Source organism: Leptonychotes weddellii, chromosome 7 (assembly GCF_054177405.1).
Source record: "Leptonychotes weddellii isolate Sample4059 chromosome 7, ASM5417740v2, whole genome shotgun sequence".
NCBI classification, from domain to species: domain Eukaryota; kingdom Metazoa; phylum Chordata; class Mammalia; order Carnivora; family Phocidae; genus Leptonychotes; species Leptonychotes weddellii.
In genome coordinates, this window is record NC_138375.1 from 25,932,800 (window position 1) to 25,945,396 (window position 12,597).

The 12,597-nt window shown below is 35.4% G+C and overlaps 1 protein-coding gene across 12 annotated transcripts in view; it reads right to left on the bottom strand.

Moving 5' to 3' along the window:
* Positions 1-2,853: 2,853 nt before the first annotated feature.
* RANBP3L (RAN binding protein 3 like) overlaps positions 2,854-12,597 on the bottom strand; it is a 275,898-nt gene continuing 266,154 nt past the window's right edge. For all 12 annotated transcript variants that reach the window (XM_081826021.1, XM_081826022.1, XM_081826020.1 and 9 more), the window contains 4 exons: positions 11,249-11,369; positions 9,658-9,800; positions 5,561-5,750; positions 2,854-3,733 (listed from right to left, as the gene is read on the bottom strand). In XM_081826021.1, coding sequence (XP_081682147.1) covers positions 3,690-3,733; positions 5,561-5,750; positions 9,658-9,800; positions 11,249-11,369 — 498 coding nt within the window. In that variant the 3' untranslated portion in view covers positions 2,854-3,689. The remainder of the gene's footprint in view (positions 3,734-5,560; positions 5,751-9,657; positions 9,801-11,248; positions 11,370-12,597) is intronic.

The following is a 12,597-nucleotide window of genomic DNA, read 5'->3' on the forward strand; positions in this document are numbered from 1 at the left end:
CATCTTAGAAACTTTAAATGTGTTCATGTATTCCAGTTTGTCCACTCCCAAGTCTGATGTCAAAAATCATGCAGTACTGTGGGTGTGATTTGTCCATTGCAAAACAAACAGAAGTGCTTACATTCATGGATTTAATATGAATTTCAAAACCCTCAAACTACTAAAATAATCTGTAATGTTACTGAGTTTCAAAAACTCAAACCCCATCTCTGGCAGGGCTGATACACTTTTCTAGTGAGTGAGCTTACCCAACCACCTGGTAACTACATCTCAAGAAGCTTATTTGTTCTCAACATATTATGGGAAAAATTATGTATCATTGTGATATTCACAACTTGAGGATTTACAAAGGTTAAGATGTATCCTTCCAACCCATTTCATGTACATACTGACTCTATGAAAGATACACACACCCTTTTTTTAAAAATGACATCCACGTATTCCAAGACTTGTATAGGGTATTAATCCTTGAGGTCTAAGGATTCCTGGCTTTGACAGTAATGGATGTAAAATAATATTTTACAAGAGAACATTCTGATGGTCCATAATTAAGCTGAATAACTTGGTAGAGTCTAAAGTCTTGTTGAAAGAGAAGAATGTTAAGGTTACTTGAGTATAAGATATATAATTAGATATATTAAATATATATCTAGTATATTTGGGAAATATTTCAGTAAATTTTGACAAAAGCAGCTCCTTTTTTTAAAAAAAAAAGATTGTATTTATTTATTTGACAGAGAGAGACACAGTGAGAGGGGGAACACAAGCAGGGGGGAGTAGGAGAGGGTGAAGCAAGCTTCCTGATGCGAAGCTTGATCCCAGGACCCTGGGATCATGACCTGAGCCAAAGGCAGACACTTAATGACTGAGCTACCCAGGCACCCTGACAAAAAGCAGCTTCTATCAAAATCTAAGATGTATGCTTTGAAATCATCTACCTAATAACTTATGAAAATGATTATCATTGTAGGATGATCTCTTCACCTTACAGAAAGGTCAACATATGTAGAAAAGCCAAAAAGAAGAAGGTTAGATGAAGATATAGGACAAAGAGAAACTATAAGATGTTTCTACTTCTATTATCCCCTCCTAAATATTACTAAATATTTGCATAAAGATTGTAAAAAGGAATAGTAGAGTGGATAGAAAATGGTTTGAAAGTCACAAGCTAGATATCATGTTTCTGCATTGGTAACCATGTCATAATCCAGAAATTTTCACTTTTTCTCTCTGCCTTCCTGATACTCTATTTTTTATTCTGTTGCACTGACATTAATGTGTAGATAAGTAATTGAAGTAGTCTAATTTTTTTTGCTCTGTATATGAAGAGAAGTACAAGGAAAATCAAAGAAAGAAAGAATGAATTCAAATGATATTAAAATATTTGAGGCATTGAGAAATACTGCTTTATCTCCACCCTAAAGTGAGCACAAGAATGAACATGTCAGGAAGATAAAGATCTCTGTTCTCTGCTTTACTTTAACAATTTAGTGCAATCACAGTGTTCCCATATCAACTAAGATCTTATAGGAAAAGAGAACCAATTCTTTCATTTCTTCTCCAGATGTCTTCTGTTTATTTTTGCTTCTAAAGAAAATTTTCCTCTGTGTTCTGTATCAGAGGCATTTTTGGGGGTTAAAAAACCCAACCAACTTTAAACTTTTGTTTTCTCATTGTTTTTATTCTTCCTTTTATGCTAGAGCTCTTCTTTGATTTTTTTCCCCCTTCTCTCTACCTCTTCTCTATTCCTCTCTCACATTAATTTTTCTTTTCCATTTCCTGAATCATTGCTTACTTTAGAAGGATGCTGTATTTCTTCTATAGTCACTAGAATGAATAAGCCTCTCTTAGTAACTAACTTAGTAAAAGTTATAGGGAAAGAGCAAAACTTGAACAATTTATATACTAATTTATATACTAATAATTTATATAATTTATAATTTACATACTAACCAAATTAGAGTCGAAAAGAATTAATTGAACTTTCATATGCCAAACTATACCATACTATACCATACATACATACTGTATGTATGCATGTATGAATCTATATATCTATCTATATCTAAATAATTGCTTTTATTACTATAAAAGGTGCTGTAGCAAAATAATGTAACTTTAAAAAATGTGTATTCATATGTATATATCCAAATGAATATTGTTCTTCAAAGTAACATTTAGTGAAGTTAGACCCATTATTCCAAATATGTTGTCATTGTTCAAAAAATCTTCGGAAATCATTTTGGAATTATAAATCCTATTCCCTAGTTATGGACTGAATGTTTATGTTCTCCTCCAAATGTGTATGTTGAAGCCCTGACCTCCAATGTGATAGAATTTGGAGATGGGGCTTTGGGGGGTAATTAGGGTTAGATAAATTTAAGGGCCTAGGGCCCTGGTCTAATGGGATTAGCGCCCTCATGGGATGAGACACTAGGGAGCTTGCTCTCTCTCTCTGCCCGTGCTCCCACAAAGAGGTCCTGCGAGCACGCGAGGCAATGACAGCAGCCTACAACGACGAGCAGAGGCCTCAGAATAAGCCTGTTTTGTTGACCCTTCGATCTTCAACTTCTCAGCCTCTAGAACTGTGAAAAATAACTGCTTCACAGTGGGGTATTTTGTTATGACACCCTGAGAAGGCTAAGATGCCTCTAACAAGGGAATATTTAGGAATCATGATCAAAAGTCATTTTGAAGTCATGGGGTGATCAAACTGGATCGAAAAACGAAATATGCCTAGAAGCACTAATTTTTCTGTGTAACTCATAAGGGGTCTCTGAGACAAATCTCAAAAGAGGAGCATCAAAACTTTGTTGCACAAATGTTGAAATTATTACAGTCTACCACAATAACAGCATTTAAGAAAAAAATTCATTTGGGTATATATGAATATATTTGTTTTTTTTAAAAGGTCTCTATACAGCTACACCCATTAGACTATTAATGACAATCTAATTACATAAAGCAAAGAACAAGTTAACATATTTTACTTTTTGTATACTTACTGTTTTGTTACATAGTTAATGTATTTTGTTCATCCCTTCAACAACTATTGGATGCTGAACTGGAGTCAAGCATACACAAGGTGCAATGGATACAGGTCCAAGACAACACTATCTTTAAAGGAATTCATACCATGAATATATAATCTTATAGTAGTAGTAAATCCAAAGGTTAAAAGAAAATACACATTTCCCAGAAGAGAAACATGACTTAATGAAATGTTAGCATGCAGATATAGTGTTTTGGAAGAAATGACTGGAAATCTTGTAAAATATTTGTTTTATGACCAGGCAATGTATGACTGAAAAAATATTTTAGTTAGATATTTATGAAATCCAGAAATTTATTTGAACTATTATATCCACCAATGTGATGAATAGTCCAAATTAGTTATCAAATCCTATTCTAAATTAGCTTCTTCAAAAATGATAAATTTTGAACTTCCAAAGTCCGTGTATTTCTTAAATTCTGTCATTTTCTCCACAATAATCAAAATATAAAACCTTGCAATTATTAGACTATATAAAAGAAAAATCTTAATTGCAACAAATTATCTTTCATGAACTGTGCTGTAAAAACTCTTCAAGGAACGAATAGGATCTTCTCATTTAGTTAGGATGGCTTAGTATTTTCAGTAAGATGACCAATCTTTTTGTAGATGTTGTCACGTTTATAGTAGATAGCGTTCATGAACAGGCAACCGACTGTCTGTGGGTCCACCTAGAAGGATCTGTGATATAAATTTAAAATATTATAAAATTATATTCAGATTAGATTTAATATTGAACACAACTGAACATGAATATGCATGAATATGCTTACTGTGAGGAAATGCAATATATAGAATATACATTTTATATGTAACATTTGGAAATGTTGCTAATTTTAAACATGACATTTCAGATAATTAAACCCTTCCTTGATTCATGGGCAACAAAGTTTTAAAAAATAGCCTTTTTATTGCTTTCCTAACAGTTCAGCATTTGTATGCCACACCTCCTAGAGAAAGTACTAAATGAAAAGGGAAAAATGGCAGAGGAAGGGTGGGTTCATATGATTGACATTTACTTTGCATTATTTCCATTGTTTCTCATTTTGTATGAGGATAGTTGCATATTACTCTTTCCTAAAATGGAATATAATAAAATATAGATTTCCTAAGTGTGACTTTTGTTGATGAGAGAATTTTGCCATTTAATCCTATTTCAAGCTAACATTTCTAATGGATACCAATCCATTTTCTAATAGACCCCATTTTATTATTGACAATATAAACATTATAAAAGATAATTTTATTCATACATCTCACACATTTTAAAGAATAAGAAACCATTTGTTTAAGAACGACAAGAAAAATCATATTCACTTAGTTCTCTGGCTCACTGAGTCAAGCAGTTTATAATCCTGATCTGCATATTTTGTGCATTTTTCTTCTTGATTACATTTTTAGTATTAAGCAAAGGAAGATATTTCTTTTCTTTTTTTTTTTTTAAGATTCCATTTATTTATCTGAGACAGAATGAGAGAGAGAGAGAGAGCACATGAGAGGGGGGAGGGTCAGAGGAAGAAGCAGGCTCGCTGCCAAGCAGGGAGCCCGATGCGGGACTCGATCCAGGGACTCCAGGATCAGGACCTGAGCCGAAGGCAGTCGCTTAACCAACTGAGCCACCCAGGCGCCCATGCAAAGGAAGATATTTCATCAAGTTTTGCACTTGTACTCTGATAGATTCTTAAATTATGTATGATTAAATTACCTTTAAGATTTAAAATGATTAAAAGTTGCAAAAATGCTTGCTAACACACTGTCTTTATAAGTATGTTACTCAGTTCTCTGTAGAGCAGAATTCAGGCCTAAATGAAACTATTACTGAAAATACTTGGCACCATTTATATAACAGAGGTGGGTTTATTATTTCCTTGACAATGTTTCTCTCCAAAAATAATGATAAGTTTTTGTTTTAAATCTACTCATCAGGATAAGCATTGAAACCTAAAAATCTGCTAACTACTGGTTCTACTTCAACCTTGCTCAACTCATGAATCCAGACACAATAAAAAAAATAATACTGTTTGCCCTAGGCAAAAAAAAGTCCTTGAGAATAAAGCAGTCCAATTCCAAAAAGGAGATAAATAAGAGTTTCGGTATTTCAAGCCATATTTGTCTGGTGGGCTCCATTGCAATGTGTTTTTACCTTTATGATATATTTATAATTTCTTCTATTATAGCCAATAATAGGAAAATGAGACCATGTGAAGAGAAACAAATGGGTTAGTTTCAGTGTATCAGTGTAAGACTTTATGGTATTTTTATTAAGTTTATGTGCAAATGACATACGGGCATCACAATGGGGATGACTTTTGGCAAAATCATAATGAAGGCCACAGATAGAAGACAATGATTTACAAACCCATTCCTCTGATCCAAAGAGCTAGGACTCTAATTCCCATCCACTCTAAACAGATTAGTTCCACTTTACAAAAATCTATTTCATATACTAGGATTGTGCAGAAGATTTCTTTCTTAAACAGTTGACCTAAGAAAAGAAAAGCTATTTACCTGATCTATTTTTAGTGACTTGGATGAAATCATCCTCATCCTCATCACAGCTTTCGCAGTTTAATTGTTGGAGGCTTGTTTCTGACTGGCTTTCAGCTTGATTTACATCTTTCTGTTTATTGAAGCTTCGAAGTGCAACCAGCCGATGATGTATTGCTGCATACAGACATCCTGTGTCTTTGGCGCTGGCCTGCATGAGGAAAATTAAGTTGTTAAGAATATAAATAGGGGCACCTGGGTGGCTCAGTCAGTTAAGCAGCCGACTCTTGATTTCAGCTCAGATCATGATCTCAGGGTCGTGAGACCGAGCCCCATGTCAGACTTCGCGCACTCAGGGTGAGTCTGCTTGAGATTCTCTCTCCCCTGTCCCTCTGCCCTCCCCCTGCCCTCTCTCTCTCTCTCAAAATAAATAAATAAATAAAATCTTAGGAGTAGAAATAACTTAATAATAGCCACATTTTAGAGATTTTTAATCTTCAACTATTAATAAGGAAAGAATTATATGGCATAAATCTAGAATATAAATAACTCTAAAAATTAAAGAGTAAAAAGCCATTCATCTTGAAGCAAATTGAATCCGAAAGTGAATAATTTTATAACAGGTCCCAATTTGTGCATTTTAAACTGAGAAATGAAATTTTCTGATTTAAAATTTCTATTTGAAGACTATCCTTCCTCCACTGTTTTACACTGTAGAAAATTGTAGGGTGGATGAAAAAAAAGACCACCTTTCCTTTACATGACTGCATTTCGATGTCCCATGCAAGCCTCACAGCTCAGTGAAAGAGCAGAGCTCATTAGAGCAATCTATAATATTGCAGCATAGAAGCTCAGAGTGCCGGCCATTGTGCCACAGAGCCACCCTTATGATATTGTATCAGGAACACCTGGGGGGCTCAGTCAGTTAAGCATCTGCCTTTGGCTCGGGTCATGATCCCGGGGTCCTGGGATCGAGTCCCGCATCGGGCTCCTTCCTGAGCGGGGAGCCTGCTTCTCCCTCTGCCTGCCGCTCCGCCCTGCTTGTGCTCTCTCTGTCTCTCTGTCTCTCTCTGACAAATAAGTAAATAAAATCTTAAAAAAAAAAAAAAAAGAAACACATCAGAAGTCTTTGCTCTCAGTACTTTTCTATGCTGTTTTTATGGATGCTCTTAATATAAAAAATGATGGTGACAATAACACTGTTATAACAGTTATGGTTACTACACTCTTTTTTATTCAATCCTTACAATGAAACCATGAGTGAATTATTTATTTCACTTATGTTAGCAAAAGCACCCAGTACAAGTATTCAGTATATTCTCATTTCCCACATCCCTCTACAGATGAGGAGATGAAGGCTCAGAAAGGTACAATGACTTGCTTGAGTGTACTTAGCTAGTCAGCAGATTGGTTGGGCTCGCATCCCAGATCTTTGTCATCAAAGTCAGTGCTCTTTTAAGGTAACATGGCAGTGGTTTACATTTTTGTATCTTTTCACAATTTCGCAGAGAATCTAGGTAAATTATTCTCTTTGCTAACCCTCCAGAAAGCTGTCTTACTTTTCAAACCAAGAAATGAGGGTTGAACAAACTACATGCCAACTTTTTGGGAGAAGGGTCTTAAGTTATATATATATATGTATATATATATATATTTAAAGATTTTATTTATTTGACAGAGACACAGCGAGAGAGGGGACACAAGCAGGGGCAGAGAGAGAGGGAGAAGCAGGCTCCCCGATGAGCAGGGAGCCTGATGCGGAACTCGATCCCAGAACCCTGGGATCATGACCTGAGCCGAAGGCAGACGCTTAACGACTGAGCCACCCAAGCGCCCTATATATATATTTTTTCAAGATTTTATTCATTTATTTGACAGAGAGAGACACAGCGAGAGAGGGAACACAAGCAGGGGGAGTGGGAGAGGGAGAAGCAGGCTTCCTGCCAAGCAGGGAGCCCAATGCGGGGCTCAATCCCAGGACCCTGGGATCATGACCTGAGCCTAAGGCAGACACTTAACGACTGAGCCACCCAGGCACCCCGAGTTATATTTTTTCATTTGCATGTTCTTAAGTTCCCTTAATTACTTTGGGGGGAAAATAACTATAAGTTAAATAAAATATTTTTGTTTCTCATATTGTGCTAAATATTATATAGATGTTGAGAAAATAATTGTTGACTCTTGACTGATTTCATTTTTTACATTATGTGCAAAGGTGTAATTTTTCCTTAGTAAGTTAATAAATATTGCAAGAGTATTTGTAATTGAAATATAAATACTACTCTGCCACCTTGACTTTCTAACATTAAAATTTAAATATGTCTTCCACTGGTCAATATATTGCCTTTTGCCAAATTCATTCAGATATATTCATTCAAGGAATTCAGAACAAGAAATTAAAAATAAAATCACAATGATATATTTTTTGAATAACAAATTCTCTATGCTTAAAAGAATGATAATTCCCAGGAAGTACCATAAGAAAATGCTGGAGAGAATGAAAATTGATTCAGTCTTTCTGAAGAGAAATTTGTCAAGACAAGTCAAAACCTTATCCGAAGAAAATTAACATGTATGTACACAGAGAATTCCTCACATCTTTCTTGCAGAATTTTTAATAATGAAAGGCAGTAAATTACCTAAGTATTTAACAAAGTGGAATTAATGGAATAAATTAGGGTGCATAATAGAATTCTTTTCGCCTATTAAAAGAATTTTCAAAAAATGAACTATTTAATGACAGGAAAACACTCACTTTCATTGATGAGTGAAAAGGTTACCTATGTGTACTTCATAATCAAATATTCACATTCTAAATATTTAACCACTTTATAAAGTAAATTATTATTATCTTTATTTGGCAGATGAGTAAAATCAAGTTAAAGAATCTAAATAACCTACCTGAAGATCATACAGTTTGTACAATACATACATATGTGTGCACACACATATATGCTAAAATATAAGAAAAATGTTCGTAATGACCATGCCTGGGAATGGAATTTGGGGTGATTTTTATTTGCATTTAGCTGGCTTATCTCTAGCAGATATCCTACAATTTATGGAGCCAGCGTGGGTCAGATACTGAACAGCAGAATCTCATCTTAGCTAATGGTCTCAATCTTAGTATCAGCTACAGGCAGGCTGCTTTACTTGCTCAAAGCCAGGGGATCCAGCCTGGCAGAGTATCAGGGATTGTCTCCCTCGATGGTAAACAACATTTGGGCATTATCTTACTCTAACATCTCAATATTCAACATCACTTACACCTAACAGTGCCCTTACTGGTAGTTAATAAAATCTTTGGTTTTTCATCATTGGGCACTTGGCAACTTTTTTTTCCCATTACTTTCCATTCCATTTCCATTTCCATTACTATGGGAGCTAATTTACTTGTACTGTTACCTTCTGCCTGAGTCATGTGAGTACTCAGTCTGCTCCAGTCTTCTGGGTCTCAGCCCATTTGGGAAACCTAACCTTTTTTCTGGTTTGATCCCTGCCAGATCTCTCTCTTTTGTGCCTGGATCTTGTATTTGAGGTCAAGCATTCCTGCTGCCGGGAAAAGCTAAGTCTGTGCTCCCATCCTGTTACCTTGGAGACTGACTCATGTCCAGAATGGGAATGTGCTATTGGACTGGTTGTTTTGACTTACGAGCCCTGTGTTTTTCCATTTCTCACTGGTTCCTTTCCAGTGATCTCAAAGCCTTCTGAATTTCAGCATTCAGTATAAGCACTGGGCTGTGTATTCCACTGGACTCCTAGGAGCCAGTCTTGACAACAGTCCCTTTGGTAACTTAGTAAGATTGTTGACATAATTTGTAATACCATTACACATAATGGTAAAGAAAAATGAGGAGGTTTGAAGCATATATCAGTACAAATGTCTTGGACATATACCAATTGATTACTATAGATTTTGGTGTTAATCTGTAAATTTCCATATAAAATTTAGGTCTTATATTAAACTGTAAACAACCAAAATGAATGGCTGAAGTTTGGTTTTTTGGTTTTTGTTTTTTGCCAGTGGTGCAGGTTACAATGAAATTAAACAATTTAGCAATTGCAGTGATCTAGAAATATAGTAGGATAATTCTCTATCACTGTAATCTGTTACTTACCTGAATTAAAAACACTTTGATGCTATAGTCTTCTAAATCAGTAGCTGTTATTCGCAAATTTTTGTGGTTCGCTCTTTGAATCTCCATTTGAGCCCAGAGTTTGCTATTGAGGATCAGCCTCAGGCTGCCTTGATTGCGCATAACTAAAATGGGAAGGTGAATATATAAGACTACAGAACAGTTGATTACTTGACCTTCTGGGGAATTTGCCATTTTTGAAAGCAAAGTAAATCTTTCAGTGGTTTTTCAGACTGTATTTTCACTATTACATTGTAATTTGGCTTGATTATAAGTTGGTTTTCAAATTGAGCTTTATTATGTTGGAGGACTAATTTTAGCTTAAAAGCCGGAATTATTTTTTTTACTATAATATTAAAAAATGATTAAAATTTTAGAACTCCTTTGAGGATCTAGTGGTCTGAAGAATATTTATCCAAGAATTGTTTACAATGGAGAAAACTTGGCTTTAGGCATTCAAAAAATGAAATTAGCTAAATTAGTTAAAAAATGACATGGCTATTCAAGATAATACTATGAACCCATTAAGAACTGGGAAGAAAGATAACTACTGATGTGGAAAGGTGATCATGGTATACCACATAAAATGTACAATCAGGTTACCCAGCAATGTAAACACCATGCATCACAAATTTTGGCAGGCAGTGGAAAGAGTGGCATTGAACAAGAGTAGAAAACAACTAGCACCTGCCTTGGGAATAATACTTGGTTGGGTTACTTAGAAACCTGTTTGCCAGTTATAGAACTGAAGACACGGTTCCTATTCTTTTAGTGTGAGTTCTAGTCCTCGCTGGTTTCTTGAGCTTGATATCTGAAGCTCAATAAACATCCGTATACATGGATCCAACTTCTACCAGTGGTCCCCTCCACAGCTTTGCCTGCCCAGTGTTGACCAGTAAACCTACTGGCCCTGCCCAGGGCTCTCACTTTCAGTTTGGGCCTCTGAACAATGCCCAGTGTGTCTTTTCGGATGCCAAAAACTTTCTGAGTGTTTCAGTTTGATTGAGTCCAGATTCTCACCATCACTCTGGATGTCAGTAACCACACACAGGATTCAGTAACCACACACCTTTATTTCCTAGGAATCTGACCCTTCATCTCAACCCACATGCCATGTTTAGAATGCCAAGAATAAACAACAGGGCAGATATTCTCTTTTAGAAAAACTACTTTTCCTTCAGAAATGATGTCATCCTATGTATGGCCTTTAAATAATACGGAGATTACTGTTGAGGTGTGTGCTGGGCTTGCTCATAGGTGCTTAAGTGCATTATCTCACTGAATTCTCACAATTGCTCAGTAAGTCATGGAGTACTATTCTCCCCATTTGAAACTGATGTAACTAGGGCAGGGAGAGAGAGATTAAGTACTTCGTCCAAGGTCACTAGTCAGTGATAGAGGCAGAACCGGAGGCTGCTCTAAACAGGAAGCTGCTATAGTACATTAGAAACAACATTGTTTTCAACAGACTGATTTGTTGACTCTTTGATAGCATATCGCCAGAAAATGATGTGTACCTACTGGTAATTTTACTCTGAGAAAGAGTGGGTTGCTTTACAAAATGATTCCTTACTTAGTCTTGACTGGAATGTTCCACAATCACTGCTCGCTGTGTCATTCAGCCTCAAAGCTCCTCTGCCCCTTTCAATCCAGGACTGTGTTGTTTTGTTGAATATAAAAAGCTTGCAGTTGATCTAAAGGACAATTTTTTTAAATGTCAAATATATAAAAAAAATTTTTTCGAAGTGATTCCTTTCCTATGCTGTAACACTTTTCTTTGTCTGACTTTACCAGAGTAACCTCTCTTAATGATTTGTAAACCAGCTTTAAAAATTTAACTTTTAAAACACGCAATTTTTGAATAGTTCAAATATCAAAAAGCAAAAAAGATGTGCAAAATGGAAAGTCCTTCCCAACCGTACTTCTCCATCTGTCAGTTTCTACCCCCTGCAACAGGTGATCGCTGTTGCTAATATTTTGTTTATCCTTCTAGAGATATTTGTATGTATATACATGCCGATACATATGTCCCTTATTTTTTCTAGAAATGGTAGAATACCATACTTTCTGCATCGTGATTTTTCACTTAACAATATATTTATATGTACCAACTTTTAAATGAAATTTAATGTTATTTGAGCTATGTGACTTACGTGAAAGTAAAGGATTAGTGAAACTATTTGCATGCTTAAAATTTTTTGAGGAATACGGCAACTAGGATGTGGTACTACAGAGCACTGTACTATAATGCTTACCAGAATTAAATATTACTGTGTACAAGAATCACCCAGATGACTTGTTAAAAATATAGCATGCCAGGACCTCACCCCTAGCAATTATTTCACTTAACCTCGGTTTAAGATGATCTGAGAGTTATGCTTAGAAGCACACTTGTATAGTAAATGTATCAGTAAATCATGGGAGAAGAGAAGAGAAATGGAGAGATTTGGGGGTAAAAGCAGATGGAGAAGGAGAAAGGGAAATCTGCACCTTGTTGAAAAACCATTAGGTCATAGTAATTACATTTCATGTGCCTCGGCTGATAGACCACTCAACATTCAAATCCTATGTATGATACTGTATATTATATCTGTGAAAGTCTTGCTTTATATGAAATCCAAAACTTATATAAAAGAACTTTTCAAAGAAAGACAGAATTTTTTTATTATCTTGAACTGAAATCTATTCATCTTATCATTTAAAAATGTCCAGGGTAAGTAGAAATTTTCAATCATAGGATGATAGCACTGATTATAAAAGTAGGCATGAAAAGTATAAAAATTAGGTCTGAAGTTATTTTAAGACAGGATGCCTGGCTGTCTTCTTTCTAAAAGACTAATGTGAATGCTTGTAAACCCAATAATCCATCTTCCTGAAAATTACACATACTAACGTATGAATACAACAAACTATTGGCTTAGT